Source organism: Chiloscyllium plagiosum, unplaced genomic scaffold (assembly GCF_037043375.1).
Source record: "Chiloscyllium plagiosum isolate Xiang-an unplaced genomic scaffold, Cpla_swu_hap1 HiC_scaffold_5, whole genome shotgun sequence".
Lineage (NCBI taxonomy): Eukaryota > Metazoa > Chordata > Chondrichthyes > Orectolobiformes > Hemiscylliidae > Chiloscyllium > Chiloscyllium plagiosum.
Genome location: NW_028270143.1, coordinates 46942904 through 46960130, shown reverse-complemented (window position 1 = coordinate 46960130; position 17227 = coordinate 46942904). Strand labels below are relative to the sequence as shown.

General features: G+C 40.4%; 1 protein-coding gene across 14 annotated transcripts in view; it reads left to right on the top strand.

The window, feature by feature from the left end:
* ppp1r9a (protein phosphatase 1, regulatory subunit 9A) overlaps nt 1–17227 on the top strand; it is a 360829-nt gene that overhangs the window by 287876 nt on the left and 55726 nt on the right. For 9 of the 14 annotated variants that reach the window (XR_015757182.1, XR_006311674.2, XM_043689922.2 and 6 more), the window contains 2 exons: nt 12638–12742; nt 15941–15964. The exons of 2 other annotated variants lie outside the window; for them this stretch is intronic. Coding sequence is in view for 10 of the 12 variants with exons in the window: in XM_043689922.2 (XP_043545857.2) it covers nt 12638–12742; nt 15941–15964 (129 nt within the window). In the remaining 2 variants the exon portion in view is untranslated. The remainder of the gene's footprint in view (nt 1–12637; nt 12743–15940; nt 15965–17227) is intronic. 3 more of the 14 variants (XM_043689929.2, XM_043689919.2, XM_043689924.2) reach the window with 2 other exon arrangements.

Sequence of the window (17227 nt, the reverse complement as noted above, 5' to 3'; positions counted from 1 at the left end):
AGCCAGGAAGCTCATCGTTGCTGTCAACACACCTCCATGTAAGTAGGAGATAGCATTTACTCATGGATTCTGGCACAATAAGTCGAGAGTAGCCTCCAAGATCAGTTCATTCCCTTCTTGGGGCAGTCAGAATCAGGATACTCTCATCATTATGAGTGAGAGTTGAGTGATAAGTAGTACTTTTCTATCCTATTGTGGGCTGTTTTCTCCTGGAACAAGAGGGAGTCAGGTTATTGAGGGAGACACAAATGGATGGCATAGTTATTAATGTAGGTGCAGATGGAGAGATGCCTCAAGCAGGTGAATAGGCAGCAGGGACGTCATGCAGGGTTAGTAGCTTCATGGGTTATAGGGTGAGGTTCAGTAGGGAATGATATTGCAGGCAGTAGTGAGGGTGGTAGAACATGAGCCTTGGTGGGAGATGATAACAGTAGCTGGTAAATTCACCATAGTCCCATAGGACCATGAGACTGATCTCATTAGAGAGAGATGACTGGTGAAAAGTTTCACCTGAGGACCACCTTGCCTCAAGTGAAGGGCGAAATTGAGAAGATGGAGCTTTCATGATGACCTTAGCTGTTATGAGAACTGAAATTGCACTTGCATCACCCTGCACCACAAACCAGCAGTCCAGTCAACTAGGCTATCCGACAGTACCAGAGATCGTGTGAGTATGAAGTATCATATAAGATGGTATCACCTTTGCTGAGGGAGTGGAGAGGGTCATCAAGTGCTTCCAATGATCATAGAGTCATACAGCGCAGAAATAGACCCTTCACTCCAACTTATCCCGGCTAACCAGGTTTCCCAAACTAAACCAGTCCCAATGTTTTCTTTATTTATTCATGATATATGGGAGTCACTGACTAGGCCAGCGTTTGTTGCCCATCCCTAATTGCTCAGAGGTTAGTTAAGAGTCAACCATGTTGATGTGGGTCTGGAGTCACATGTCAGCCAGACCAGGTAAGCAATGTAATTTCCTTCCTTAAAGGGCATTCGTGAACCAGATTTTCTTTTGACAATTGACAATGGATTTCTGGTCATCTTTAGACTAAATTCAAGATTTTTATTGAATTCAGATTTGACCATCTGCCTTGGTGGGAATCAAATCCACGTCCCCAGAACATTACCTGGCTCTCTGGACCAAGAGTCCAGCGATAATACCACTCAGCCATCGCCTCCCTTTGGCTATGTTTGGCCCACATCTCTCTAAACATTGCTATTTATGTATCTGTTTAAATGCCTCTTAAATGTTATAACTGTGCCTGTATCTACGACTTCTACAGGCAATTAATTCCATATATGAACCACCCTCTATATGATGTCCCTCAGCCCTTTTGCTAATGGTAGCCACATAAGATTGATGGGGAGAAGTTTTCTGAAGGAACGATGATATATTTCCAAGTCAGCATGGTGAATGACTGGGCTGGGAACTTGCAGCTTCTGGTGTTGCTACGTATCAGCTGCCTTTGTCCTTCAAGATGGGTAGTGGTTTTGGATTTGGACAGCATTATCTAAAAAAACCTTGGTCATTTTCTGAAGTGTCATCTTTTAAATGCTGCTATTACTGTATCAGCAATAGGGGGACTAAATGTTTGTGGATGTAGTGCCAGTTAAGCAGGCTGCTTAGTAAGTAGGGAATATTTAATTACACTCTGAACTTTACATTATTCATGGCGGACAGGCTTTTGGGGAGTCAGAAGGTGAGTTAGTCACTACAGGATTCCATGTCTGTGACCTGCTCTTGTGGCCATTATATTCATAGTACTAGTCCAGTTCAATTTCTGGTAAATTAAAATATCTAAGATGTTGATAGTGAGTGACATAGTATTGAAAATATCACTGAATGTTGGATGTGTTTGCTGACACCAGCATGTGCATGCTGTGTGCTACTTAAATTTGCATATGTGCGTTTAACCTAGTCTGGGGTGAGGGCGGAGCTTCCTGGTCCATAGTCCTCATTGCATTCTCATACTACCCTCATTTTCCAATACTAAATCATGTTTTAAAACTGTGCTTCTTCTCTATGCGTAAGCCATGTGACCTTTGCATATGAAGTCATACATAAATTTTACATTATGCACATTTCTGGATAAGTATGCTGTTGTCCACAATTGCAGGTGCCAGTCAACACTACCTTAAAGGGCAATGATCATGTTCTCTGATTGCATAGCACTTATGAGATGGCTGAACTGAAGTTATGAAGATCTGATATACTTAAATCTTCTTGCCACACTTTGTCAAATGTGGCCTTGAGGCAAGAGCAGTCGATATCACTTCACCTTGGCTCTGGAATTTGGGTGCTTTGTCCTTGTTTGAACCAAAGCTGTAAAGTATTCAGGAGCTGAGTGGATTTTGTGGAACTCAAGCAGATTATTTCTATGCAAATGCTGCTTGGAAGCGCTGTTGATGAGATCTTCCATCTCTGAACTGATGATCAAGACACTAATTGGTATGGCAGTCTTAGTCCTGCTTTTGGTATACGGGACATCCCTGGGTAATTTGACATCTACCCAACAACGCGAAAGAGTTGTAGCCGTGTTGAAACACCTTGGCTAGGAGCACAGTTAGCTAAGGAGCACATATTTTCAGTATTGTTGCAGGAACCTTAGAAGGGCCCTCAGCCTTTGCAGTATTCAGTGCTCCAATCGTCCTTGATATCATGTGGAGTGGATCAAATTTGCTGAAGACTAGCATCTTGATGCTAGGGTCCTTGGGAGGAGGCTGAGATGGATCATTCAGCATTTGAATGATTTGACAGATTTTGATGAATGGATGAATAATGTGTCAAATCATGATAGGCATAAAATTAAAACAGTAATATTTGTAGATCGTATCTCTGCATTTGCATTGTGTGATTTGTGTACTTTGTCATCCAAATTATTGGTTTTGCAGTGGGTCACTGTTCCAAAATAGATGACCTAGTGCATCCTCACCATCAGTTTTGTTCACTCGATTGGATGTGAAGGCATTGGAGATGGTGCAGAAGAGGTTTACCAGGATGTGTCTGGATTAGAGGGTATGAGCTCTAAGGAGAGGCTAGAAAAACTGGGGTTGTTTTTTCTGGATGCTGAGGGGAGACTTGATGGAAGTCTTTAATATTATGAGATGCATAGGTAGGGTTGACAGTCAGAATCTTTTTCCCAAAGCTGAAGTGTCTAAAACTAGGGGGGCATACATTGAAGGTGAGAGGGGTAAGTTCAAAGGAGATGTGAGGGGCAAGTGTTTTTTACACAAAGAGTGGTAGGAGCCTGGAATGTCTGCCAGGTGTGGTGGTGGAGGCAGATACGATAGAGGCATTTAAGGGACTTCAAGATAAGTACATGGATATGCAAGGAATGGAGGGTTATGGACCAAGTGCAGACAGAGGGGATACGTTTAATTTGGCATCATGTTCATCACATCATCGTGTGACTCTGAACTCAGGACTCTGAAAAGCATTGATGTACAGAGGGACCTTGTGGGGTTCAAGTCCATAACTCTCTGAAAGTGGCCACGCAAGTAGACAAGGTGGAAAAGAAGGCATATGGCACGCTTACCTTGATTGGTTGGGAAATTGAGTACAAGAGTCAGGACATCATGTTGCAGCTTTATATGACTTTGGTTAGGCCACACTCCGAGTATTACATTGAATTCTGGTTGCCACATTACAGGAAGGATGTGGAGGCATTGGAGATGGTGCAGAAGAGGTTTGCCTGGATTAGGGGGTATAAGTTATAAGGAGTCAATTCTGGTGCCATTGATTTGACTGCTGTTGCTTTCCCCTGAGAGGCCATTGCCTAAACATATCCAAAAACAATGTACTGTGTACCTGTTTGAGAAGGGAATGGCCACAGGGTACTCCTGCACTACCTGTCCATGCTTACTCATCTTCTTGATGGTCACTCAACTCTTCTCTGTCTGTGTAGACCTTACTGGTAGTGTGACCAGCTCAATAAACATGCTATCCACAAAATTCTCAACCTCATGAATGTGCTATAGTGAGTCCATCTGCAGCTACAGGCACCCTATGTGGCAAATCAGGTGCTGAACACACTTTCTGTTTAAATGGTCACCAAGGAAGCTGATTGAAAAGGAACATTCCTTGGAGCCAGGTTTCCCTGTCATTTTGAACGTAATCGACAAAAGACAATAATCCAGGAACTGATTGCACAACCTCACCCATTAGTCACCAATCTCTGATCTGTCACTCCCGCTCGTTATTACGAGCAGACTACTACTGCAAAAAATACTTTTTCTGTCTCTTGACACTACTCACTCATTCTGCAAACTTGGTTGCTGAAGACCCAAGCCTATGTCACTTTTTCAGTCATGACATCCGCTCCCCCCCGCCCAAGTTCTTATCTTCACCTGCAAATATCTCTACAGTTTTGCCATCACTTCAATCAATAACTTCCTGAAACATTAAGCCTCTATTTGCACTTTGTTCTCCTGTGATACTTCACCATTGATTATTGTTACACTTTCAACCACCATATTCTTTGAAGTACAACTTTAAAGTCTCTAATTTATCTTCTTCTTCTTACTTTTGAAAGACTACTGGATACTACATCTTTTCATCACTGCTTTTTCTTGTTTCCGACTCTTAACTTCATCCTGTCTAATTTTGCTCCTTCCCTTGTTAATCATTTCGTACCCTGATCAGTAAAGTGTTCAAGAACTTATTTTTAACCAGTACTATATACTGTAAATAAAAATTGTTAATGGTTTACCCGTAGAAAAATCTATGCTAAATAGATTTGCTTTATGATCCTCTTATGGATGAAAGTGCCCAGAAGTCCAAACTGGAAGATGGTATACTAAGAGTTGGTAAATTTTTAATATTTTACAATGTACTAAAGATATGCAAAGGCATAAAAAACAGGTACAAATGCAGTAGAGTTTATTGTTATACATGCACAACTAAAGGAAAGTAATTTGCCTTTTCTTAGCTTCCTAAGAGACCACATTTTTCTTTTTCTGGAACTATAAACTGAAATGAAAGTTCAACTAGTGTCACAAAACTTAAAAAATCAAAGGTTGCATATATTGCTGAACTGCGCAATGCAATGTTCCTTGGAAGCGCTAACACAGACTTTGAGACAGAATGGCACTGGGAATCTTTTGACTTAAAGAAATTCTGCCTGATAATTCTCTGGTTGAGCTGCAGTGTTAAAGAGCTGCAAATGCACAGAACAGCAGAATGGAAGTATCATCCATATCTCTCTTTCCATTTGGGAAAAAGACCAAAAAGCCAGAAATGCTCAAGGAAAGAATTCATACAAAAAAGTCCTAAAGTCACGTGATGAAACATTGAATCGAAGAACAGTCGTGTCACCCTGCAAATAACAGCATATCATCATTGCAAAGATCGAAAGGACCTGGAGCAAAATAACTTCCCATCTTGTGGTCTAGACATTTGATCTTCAGAATTTTGTTTTTCTGTTTCCAGAGGAACCTCGATTATGCAAAGGACACGGGCAGGGAGTACTTCGTTTGGTTAATAGAATGCCAGTTAATCGAATGCCGGGTAACATAGTTAGCCAAGCTTCGAGACCTTGCGATCTTGTTCGGATAATCGGAATTTCAGTTAATCGAATGCCAGATAATCGAGGTTCCTCTGTATACTGTTTTTCTAATCTGTAGTATATGCATTAAACCATTTGTCTTTTGTCTGTCATCGTGATCATGTGGGGAGAGTGGTTTTGAGGGGGTGCAGTTTAAGTTGCATAAAGTTAAACCTGTTATAATAGGTAGTTTTTCCGTAACTTAAATAAACTGATGTGAATTGCTTTTGTTCTGAATAACAATCAAGCAAATTGGTCATTTTTGTGGTCTCATTGGAATTTTGTACATTTTTACATTTTGTGATGGCTTGCACGAAAGTGGGCATGATTGTTGCTGCGGTGTTCGTAGTTCAAACATGACATCGGTAACAGTGGCAGAAGAAGAAAGAAATGAGTAGCATAAAATAATCAACACTGTTGATGAAATTGGGTTTGATGGGTCAACTGGCCTATTCCTGTCCTCGGTATTATGTTGTGATGTTTCTGTGGTGGAACTAATCTGAAGTTGTTATTCAAAGTTAGGCAAGAACTGAATACAGTTGATTTAAAGCTCCAAAGTAGTTATACTGCACAGTTTGCATTACTCCAAAGCAAAACATGGAAAATACCTAATGTAAACAGTTTCTTTTTGGCTAACAAATATTAAATAACATAAGGTATAATTATACAACACACATCAAGCTTTATAGATGTCACAGGGGCGGCACAGTGGCTCAGTAGTTAGCACTGCTGCCTCACAAAACCAGGATCCTAGGTTTGATCCCAGCCTTGGGTGACTGTCTGTGTGGAGTTTGCACATACTCCCCGTGTCTGTGTGGGTTTCCTTCAACAGTCCAAAGATATGCAGGTCAGGTGAATTGGCCATGCTAAATTGCCCAAAGTGTTAGGTGCATTAGTCAGAGGGAAATGGGTCGAGGTGGATTGCTCTTCGGAGGGTCGGTGTGGACTTGTTGGCCCAAAGGGCCTGTTCCCACACTGTAGGGAATCTAATGCCTAAGCAATATATTAGTTTAACTTTAATGAAATATATTCATTGCTCACACAGAGCAATTCAGGATTCTCTACCATGCATTGATCCAACAATTCCAGGCTTGTTTCTGAAGTTAATAATTTAAATCATTTTTTTAAGTTAACAAGGTAAGGACAGTTGCTTCTCACCACCCTTTTAGTTTTTACCTTTTGTTCTGCTTATCCGTCTACGTTTTCTTGGATATGGTTCATGGGTATTCGTCTCGTCCAGCACATTAAGCATGTATCAATTATTCACACGAACTTTGTTGACAGCACCACTCTAATCTAGACTAATTTATAGGGTCAGGACATCACAGGTGAGAATAGTCTTATACTTATCTTGCATTCATACACGAACACTTTCACTCATTGAATGTAGAGATTATTGAAAACTACCAAAGAGTGAGAATTTTGGCTAATGTATCTTTCAATGGTGTGGAGGGACAGTGCAGTTGCCCCATAAAATATTCCCCTAGGGTTAGCTGGTTCTTACATGAACCATATATCCGAACTGCTCACTAAACTGTCGGGAGATGGCCCCTGAGTAGTGTTAAAAATAAATCCTTGATAGTTCAATGTAAATATGAATCCATATTGCTTTGCCTAGCCTTAATCTATATGTACATCTTCAAAAAGTGTATTTGAACATGTCTTCTTTTTTGAGGAATTAAGTTGATCACACACAATTAATCATACAGAATATATCCAATACAATTTATAATCTAACGACATCAGCATCAACGTGAACATTGACAAACCTGTGCATTGTTAAGATTAATTTCCATCAATATTCAATACTGTATATTCGCCTTCACAGTCAGCTTCTCATTGTAAGGATAATTTCACCCACAGTGTAAAGTGGGTAAATTTATATTTTTAATTTAAATTCAGATGATTAATATTTGGGCAGTAACTGATTAATGTTGCTTTCAAATGGCAAGATATGCTGCATGGCACCCGAACTGTTAAACAGTATCCTGTTAAAACAAATAGAATTAGTGACTGACAGGAATATTGGAATGTCAATGGAGGTGCAACATAGATGTTACAAAAGAGTAGACCCAATCTCTATCCCATTCTGCTAATTTTCTTGCGCTCGCTTTGGATCTTATTAGCAATGCCAATATTGCGAAATTGGTGGAGGGAAGGGGAGGGAGACTCACTGTAAAGAATCTGGACCCGAAGAAAGTTCTGGCTTCCCTCCATGGTATGCATTTTTGGATATGCAGTTTAAAGTTTCAACTCATTTAACCAAAATTTATGCATATTAGGTGATTATATTTAAGAACCTGCTGTTAGTGAACCTTGCCAGATTTTAATATGACTTGCACTGATACCATAGTTCAAAGAAACAGAAAATACAATGCAGGTCTTAGCAATGAATGAAAACACTCAGAACATTGCAATAAATAAACTAATTGACTTTGTTTCCAGGTGTACCTGAAAAACCGATGATCATTTGAAGAAAGCTTTCTGCCAAGTACATTTACAACAAACTTGTGTTTAACGTGAGGCTGTGTAATGGAGGGGTATATATGAGTACGTGAGTTGCAGAGTGGGGCGGGGAAGTTGAGAGATGGGGATGTTGGTGGCAGTATATGAAGAAAATATTATAACCAAAACTTCATCGGGAATTTCCCTTACAGCATTAATATCCAAGAACTATACTTTGGAGCTCTCTTCCTGAAGAAGTGGTGGAACAGAGTCCTTGAATATTTTTAAGGCAAAGGTAGATAGGTCCTTGTTAAACAAGGCATGAAAGATTATCAGGGTCGGTGGCCACATCGGGTGCAGTGGATGCAATAAATGATGTGTGTGGAGGTGCAGGTGAATTTGTGGCAGATATGGAATGATCCCTTGGGGCCTTGGAGGGAAGTAAGGGGGGAGGTGTGAGCGCAAGGTTTGCATTTCTTGCGGTTGCAGGGGAAGGTGCTGGGAGTGGAGGTTGGGTTGGTGGGGGGTGTGGACCTGACGAGGGAGTCACGGAGGGAGTGGTCTTTTCGGAACGCTGATAGGGGAGGGGAGGGAAATATATCCCTGGTGGTGGGGTCCGATTGGAGGTGGCGGAAATGACGGCGGATGATACGCTGTATATGGAGGTTGGTGGGGTGGTAGGTGAGGACCAGTGGGGTTCTGTCCTGGTGCTGGTTGGAGGGGCGGGGCTCAAGGGCGGACCCCAAGGGATCCTTCCATATACACTACAAATTCACCTGCACCTCCACACACATCATTTATTGCATCCGCTGCACCCGATGTGGCCTCCTCTATATTGGGGAGACAGGCCATCTACTTGCGGAACGTTTCAGAGAACACCTCTGGGACACCCAGACCAACCAATCCAACCACCCCGTGGCTCAACACTTCAACTCCCCCTCCCACTCCACCAAGGATATGCAGGTCCTTGGACTCCTCCATCGCCAGACCATAGCAACACGACAGTTGGAGGAAGAACACCTCATCTTCCGCCTAGGAACCCTCCAACTGCAAGGGATGAATGCAGATTTCTCCAGCTTCCTCATTTCCCCTCCCCCCACCTTGTCTCAGTCAAATCCCTCGAACTCAGCACCACCTTCCTAACCTGCAATCTTCTTCCTGACCTCTCCGCCCCCACCCCCACTCCGGCCTATCACCCTCACCTTGACCTCCTTCCACCTATTGCATTTCCAACGCCCGTCCCCCAAGTCCCTCCTCCCTATCTTTTATCTTAGCCTGCTGGACACACTTTCCTCATTCCTGAAGAAGGGCTCATGCCCGAAACGTCGATTCTCCTGCTCCTTGGATGCTGCCTGACCTGCTGCGCTTTTCCAGCAACACATTTCCAGCTCTGATCTCCAGCATCTGCAGTCCTCACTTTCTCCTGGAGGATATAGCCCTTGTGTCTGTATTGCCCTTCGAAGGATGCAGGAGCATGAGTGCTCTAGTATACAAAAATGTTAGGAGCTCCCAAGATATCTGACACAGATGTCCAAGATTTGGTCAATATAATTTGAACATCAATGTAATGGGAGCCTCTTCTGTAGTTTGATGAGAGGGTGTTCTCCAAGCATTGTGGTTGTAATCAATTGTGCCCTGCACTTGAGAGAAGCCAGTGATGGAGAGCCCATTGCCCTAGCTGCTCAACTCTCCTCATAGGGAAAAAGATATGACGAACTGTGCTCTGGAGAAAGTAGCATCTGCTGCATCACAGATGTAATTGTGTGATATCTCCCAAACCTTTACACAATTCCCTCCTCCTGGAAATGAGTCATAAAAAATGTGACACAAAATCAGGGCAGCTGTGACCTTGATAGCACTGGATAGCCACCCAGAGCTTCTGATCAGCTGCAAAGCATTGTCTTCCATTCCTAGCCATGAAATATGTTTCTGGATATCAACCTGTTCAGGAATGTTATTACATACCTCCACAATAGGCAGGACTTGATCCTGGGCCTCCTGGCTCAAAGGTACTCAAATGTCCACTACCACTGTACCATAAGAGCCCTAAAATTGAATTCAAATTTCACTATTTGTCATGGCGAGACTTGAACTCATGCCATCAGAAAAATCACTCAGGTCAAGCAATCACCAGCAACTCGAAATATCAAAAATTGTGTTTCTGACATCTCTTCATATCAATTCTGCACAAACAATCTGACATCCATGTGCTATTCATATAGAAGGTGTTCAGGAGACATTTTTATGAATGTTTATTTGATTACATTCAATTAACCGACATGATATGGAAACAATTAGTCTAGCGAATGTAATGACCATGATTGCTTGACACTATTGTTCTATTACGCATAGCAAGAATTATGAATGTGGGTCGAGATTAGAGTGGTGCTGGAAAAGGATAGCAGGTCAGGCAGCATCCGAGGAGCAGGAAAATCGGCGTTTCAGGCAAAAGCCAGTCATCAGGAATGAACAAATTACGAATGATCTGTCAATGAAATGGAAATTGTAGCCATTTCTGGAGACATAACTGAATCACTGCAAACATGATTTTTGCAATTACCCTGAGCAAAGCCGCTGATTCCAAAGGTGTTACTCTGCACTGAAAGATAAAAAGTAATGTACTTTACATGCTTTGTCAGCCATTTTTGCAGTTAATGCAAGTTGACTTTTGATTTGAGATGTCAAGCCTCTGACTACATATTCTCAGGAATAAATTGCAAGCCCTGTCTGAGACTTGAATTTCAGGACCAACCACAGTCTGATCTGGGACTCTAAAGACTAGATTCTGATAGGGCGAAGCATCTGGTTGATTTTGTCCAACCCCTAGACTAGAATTAGACCAACCACTTGATTGACTGTACTGCTCCCCTTTGCCTTTCAGACAATTGACTGAAGCGCATGGTATGTATTTGCCCTGTAAGCTTCTAGCAGCTGCTGCAAACATGACATTGATGCAGCTCAGTGCCGTACAGCAAAATGTCAACCACTTTGACTGTTAGCAGTCTTCACAAGCTGCTGACCTCTCCCTCTGGGTTAAAAAACAAATAAAACACAGAGACTGGCTACCCCAAAGTATGCACAAAGTAAGTGTTCCCAAAGAAAGCATAAGAGTCATAAATTATATATTTTGTAACTGCATTGGATGCCCCTGCACATTAAGCAACTTGGCAAAAGCATGCAAATTGTACTTGTCCTTGAGCTCAAGGTAAAAGGCCAAAGCAATTTGTGAGATGGTCTGAGAGCAGAGATGATGATGTAATAAGGTTGGTGATTTCTATGAATGAAAGGTCAAACAGGATGACATCCAAGGAGCTTGCAGGAATATTATGGTGAGAACACTATTGGGTGATGGCTGAGACAAGCAATTGATGAGCTGCAGCCACCAGCTAGCCATTCTGACTCAGATGCCAGAAATATGCTATGCTTGGGAAGGAGAGAAGAATTGGAAGTGGTGTATAAATATATGCAAATGCATGGTAATAAGATGGTGTTTGCTCAATGGTGAAATTCTGAAATCACAATTTAAAGCTGAAGGGAAAAAAAATGGGAAAAAGTTTCTTGGCATCAAGATTCTGAAGTTTTTTAAATCTTGTACTTTATCATCTTTCTTGCCATTGTCTATGCCACATTAGGCAAAGAATGTTTTTGCCCACAAATTCTGTTTCTTTTCCCATAGATGCTGCTTGACTTCCTGAGCATTTCCAGAATTTTGGTTTGCTTGTAAAGAGACTTTATGTGTTCACATATTGAAATGTTCAATAACTTCAGAAAGTTTTCAAGATTGGTTTAAACTCAGAATTTCTTATGCAATCCACCTGGGATGTTGATAAGAATTGTTATGCAAAGAGATGGGGAAGGAATTTTGGAAAATTGAGCACTAAGAATGTCTATTGAGGATGAAGATATTAAATTTCACTTGGGTTTCTGTCTTGGGAAGTTATCAATGGTGACAGAGGACGATTATCTTTTTTTGAATATTATGGTATTAATAAGATTGTTATTATGTTTGACCACGATAAATAGAAGCAAAGTATGACAAAGATAAACTGGCAGGTATATCTCCCTTTGTGACTTCCAGGCTTTATACAACAATTCAGAGCACAAATTTAAATTTTAATAGATATTTTTAAAAACTTTTCAAAGCAGTTTCCAGAATACACTAAAAACTACTCTTCAAGGCAATACATGGTCATTATATTTTTGTTGAATTTAAAGATTTTCATTGCTTTAAAAGGTTTCATGCAAGAACTGCATAGATTCATCAAGAAGCAAGACACTATATTCCTGAAGGCCATTGCTAGAACATGATACAGGCAAATTTTCTATTTTAACAAACAATGAGAAAATCTACTTGTTCTCGTAATAACCCATAAAGCAAGTCCAAGATCTGTTCCAAAAACCATGTGTTCTTGCACTTTCATCAGTGGGTAATTAATTCAATCTAATTCAAACAGACATGTTCACATATTCCATTAAAATGGAACCACCAACCACCATGTCTGTTTTACATGACTCATCTCTCACTAATTTCTTTAGAGAGTGCATTTTGATGTTACATACTATTAATACTTTGCCTATTCATTTTAATCTTTTACAACTTGCATTCACTAAATATCTTATTACCATTTAGAATCTTTGATTTACAGAGTTTCACCTACATTGATGACTTTAGTCCCAGTAGCACAAGTTCTGCTGATTTGAGTGGATTGGTTGCAGGGCGCTCCCTAATATTGGCACACTCCTCTGATGAGGTAGGTAAATTATGAATAGAGAAAGCAAAACTGAAGACTTTGGTCTATTTATTGTCAGTCTTTGTATAGGACCAACTTTGAGAAATAAGGCAACCACTCCCACCCACTTCACTGGAAAGAATTTTTGCAACTTATTTTGTTTTTTGCATCTCCATGTCTGCCCAACATTCAAGAGAAGACTGACAATTAATCTGCTTCCAGTTCTCTGGCAATAATGTACTTTTAATGAGTGAGAGTTGCATGATGTTGTTCTCCCTAAGTTCCATTGTATTCCATGTTACAGTCTTCTGGGCTCAATACTGAGTTCAACACCTTCAAATTGTGAACCCATTCCATCCCTTTTAGCTTTGCTCCAGTGAATCACAGCACAAAATGGAGGAACAACGTCTCATCTTTAGACTAGGCACTTTACAACCTTCTGGGCTCAATTTTGAGTTTCATACCTTCAGATTGTGAACTTGTTCCTATTCCTTCCCTTTTTTAAAAACTATACTTGTTACATTCTCTGACACCATGTCTTCTCTCCCCTCCCCCCATTCCAGAGGGACTGTCTATTCTTTCCAGTCTGGCTGTTAGACACACCGTTGTTCTGCCATTCTTACATTCCAATCACTTAATCTGGAATATCAGCATCCTTTCTTCCCCCAGCATTCCAACCCCCTCCCCCTCAGTTGCATAAATGCTGCCTCCTGCACACCACTCCAGCTCTGATGCAGCATCATCTAAGCTTGAAACATTAGCTTGCATTCTCTCCATTGATGCTGCCTGACCCACTGTGATCTCCAGCATTTTTTTGTTTCCATGTGTTCTTATCAGGAGGCCATTTTGCCACCATTAATTCTCAGTTAAGGTTACTGCAATGTCTACCATTGCATGACAAGAGTTAAAAATCACACAACACCAGGTTATGGTCCAACAGGTTTATTTGGAAGCACTAGCTTTTCGAACGCTGTTCCTTCAGGTGGTTGTAGAGTATAAGATTGTACGACACAGAATTTATAGCAAAAGCTTACAGTGTGATGCAACTGAAATTATATATAGAAAAAGACTTGAATTGTTTGTTTCGTCTCTCATCTTTTAGAATGACCATGTTGATTTCAATTCTTTCATATGTAGATTTCAGTTGCATCACATTGTATACGTTTGCTATAAATTCTGTGACTTACAATCTTATACTCCATGCCCAACTGATGAAGAAGCCAGTGCTTCCAAATAAACCTGTTGGACTAATAATTTGGTGTTGTGTGATTTTTATCTTCGTACACTCCAGTCCAACACCAACACCTCCAAATCATTGCATGATTGATACTGCAACATTTTGAAATATCTTTCTGTTAGAAGCTATTCCTTAAGAATGCAGCACTTTCCCCATGCCCTTTATAATTCTATTACATGAAATAATATAAATATTAATGAGGCCCTCTCAACTGTTTCTTAGAAACTTTCACAGCATATGCTGGAATTCTACATAAATAGGTTTGTACGATGCATCACAGATGCTACAGAATTTCCTGCCCCTTATTGAAATTCACATCTTATCTCAAGTATTAAGGAGGCAAAAGAACATCTGGTCTTATGAGGTTTGGTTTGACTGGGCAAGTCAGTGGTGATCTAGGTTGAATGCTGTACTTTCACCTCAGAGGCCTGATTTTGAATCCAAACAGTTCGTTAGTGAAATTATTTTGCTTGTTTTCCATTTTGCTTAAATATTCACAAGCATATGAAAACATTTCAAACTTTTAATAATTTTTTTTGAGGTTGCTTAGTCTACAAAATGGAAATTTCGCACTGACAAACAAATGAATGCTTTCCTGAAGTTCAGAAATAGAATGAATTTTAATCATCCAGAATGCAAATTTGGAGCGTGCAGTTAAATACTGCAAAAAAAAAACCCTCCGTCCAATTTGCTATAAAGACACCTACTGTAACCAGACGGGCCATTGGTTCATGGGAAGTGGGGTCTGCTCTCAAGTGGCAAATAGTAGAAATATATTAATGAGATGATGTGCCTCAGATTTTACAGTCTTATGCATAATACCTGCAGACTGTTATTCTAAGGCTCAGAGGACATTCAGCAGCTAAAGGGAAGTGGAAATAGTTGGGTCCAGCAGTAAACGTATTTACTGACTGTTGAGAATAGGAATGATTTCCTGAGCCTTCCATGCTAAACTTGGAGTAAAAATCCTTTGTCCCCGAGATACAATTTCTTATCTCCTATGATCTGCACTTTGAGAACCAACTCCTCTAACTTACTAATATCATGCAGAATCTCCGCAAAGGTCTTTCATATCCATAATCTAAAGACCTCCCTGTGATCTCAAGTCAACTGCCAGTCCAAAACCCTTTTCATGATTTCCCCCTGATTTGCAGGCCAGTGGCCTTTACAATATCCCCAAAACCACAGGCTGAAGACCTCTCCATGATGTCCGAATGTACAGTCCAGCACACTATTAACGATTTCCTACTGACCTGCAATCCAATTGCCCTTACCTACCAATCATCTGCTTCCCAGATTCAGCCTTATAGCACAGACCTTATTAGCCAAGTGGCAGCCAGCCACATAATTGGTGAAAAATAGCCAAATGTCATTCAATTTGCCAAGACATTAGTATTAGCTGCATTATATTCAGCATTCCGTAAGATGTTCTACCCTCCATGTCGTTTGTGCAGTCTTCAATTTGGAACTGATTAATAATATCGGATACAAAAAGTATTCCATTCCTTGCACTGATATCAGTTGTTCATCGCATTTTATCTATACAGTCCCATCCTGTAAATGGTAAGAATAAAATAGGAGGACAAGAATAAAACACAAAATAACTCGAAAGGTTTGGTTGAAGCAGGCTCAATTGATTATTTAATCTCATTCCTCTGAAATACTAATGTTGGCATCTTCATATCATATTGCATAATTTCTGAAATAAGTTTTGTATCATATATTTTGATTTTGAAAAACAGAAGCTAAAACATGAAGGTAGTAAGACTGGTGTTCTTGAAGTAAGTAAAATAATTTGAGTTAAAGCTTTTTTTATTAAAAAGCAATGTGTGTACCCCACAACTCAGTGCATCTCTTTTTTTGGTGTAAACAAAAGAATGTCTAAATTGAAGTTATCACTGCTGATCATTTGCAAACTAATACATTGTTTTTTTGTGTTCTGAAATGTTCTTCCTTCATTTCTCTTGTTGCTAACTTGGCAGAGCCTGGATATGATAGATGATAAGGTGAGATGTGTGAAAAGATGTCCAGTATGTTTTTTTTAAACCATCTCATCATTAATCTTTTATGTGTTTTATGTACTTTCTGTGTTGCATTTCCTAACAACATGTAACCTAATATTGTCAGATAGACTGTGGAATGTATACTTCCTGCAGTGTTACTCTTGAATATGCATACTCATATTTAAGTAGAATTATAAATTGTGACTCAAGGGGTGAACTTTTTTTTAGCTCAAGCTCATTACTAGGCAAATATTGACAATTTGTTTTTAAATTCATTGTACACAGCACTAATGATTGTCAATTGATGGTCAAAATTTAAATTAGTTTGTTACATATTGGGCTAGATTTTGCTATTACTAACAAATGAATACTGTATGCTTACCAAAAAAGTCAAAGAACTCCATTTGCTGGAAATTACAAACAAAAGCAGAAATTGCTGGGCAAACTCAGCATGTTTTGCAGCATCTGTGGAGAGAAAAGAGTTCACATTTCAGGTCCAGTGAGCCTTCTTCAGAACTGATTGTAGCCAGGAAAAGATTAGTAAATATGCTGAATATGGAGTGGGGAGACCTGTGAGGTGTAAACAATAGATGGAGATGAAGTCCAGAAAGAGAGATGAAATTGGACAAAATAAGGAATGGATAAAAATCAACCTGGAGTACACAACAGTTGCTAATTGGGACCATTAGTTGCTGACAATGGGATGGTTGTGGTAACAGCCCATGTGGTGACAAGGTCTGGTGTTTGGTGGTTCAGATAAGGACATGGACAAAGGTGTTAGGCCCTAAAATTATTGAACTTACTATTAAATCCCAAAGGCTGCAGAGTTTCCAAGTGGAACATGAGGTGCTGTTCTAGCTTATGTTGAGATTTGCTGGGGCACTGCAGCAAGCCTGGGACAGAGATGTTGGCCAGGGAATATGGTGGTAGTTTGAAGTGGCAGACAACAGAAAGCTCAGGGGTAATTTTTATGAACAGAATGTAAGTGTTCAGCGAAGTAGTCACCCTCTCCCCACTGTAGAGGAAACCACATTGGGAGCAGCAATACAGTAGGCTAGATTGTGAAGTGCAGGTAAATTGCTATTTCACCTGAAAAATATGACTGGCTCCTTGGATAGTGAGGAGGGAGGAGGAGAAGGGGCACTCCTATTTCTGCGAGTGTATGGGAAGGTGCTGTGGGGTGTGGGAATAGAGGAAGGTTAGACCACAGTGTCCCAAAGGGAATGGTCCTGCGGAAGGCTGACAAGGAAGGGAAGAGGAATGCAT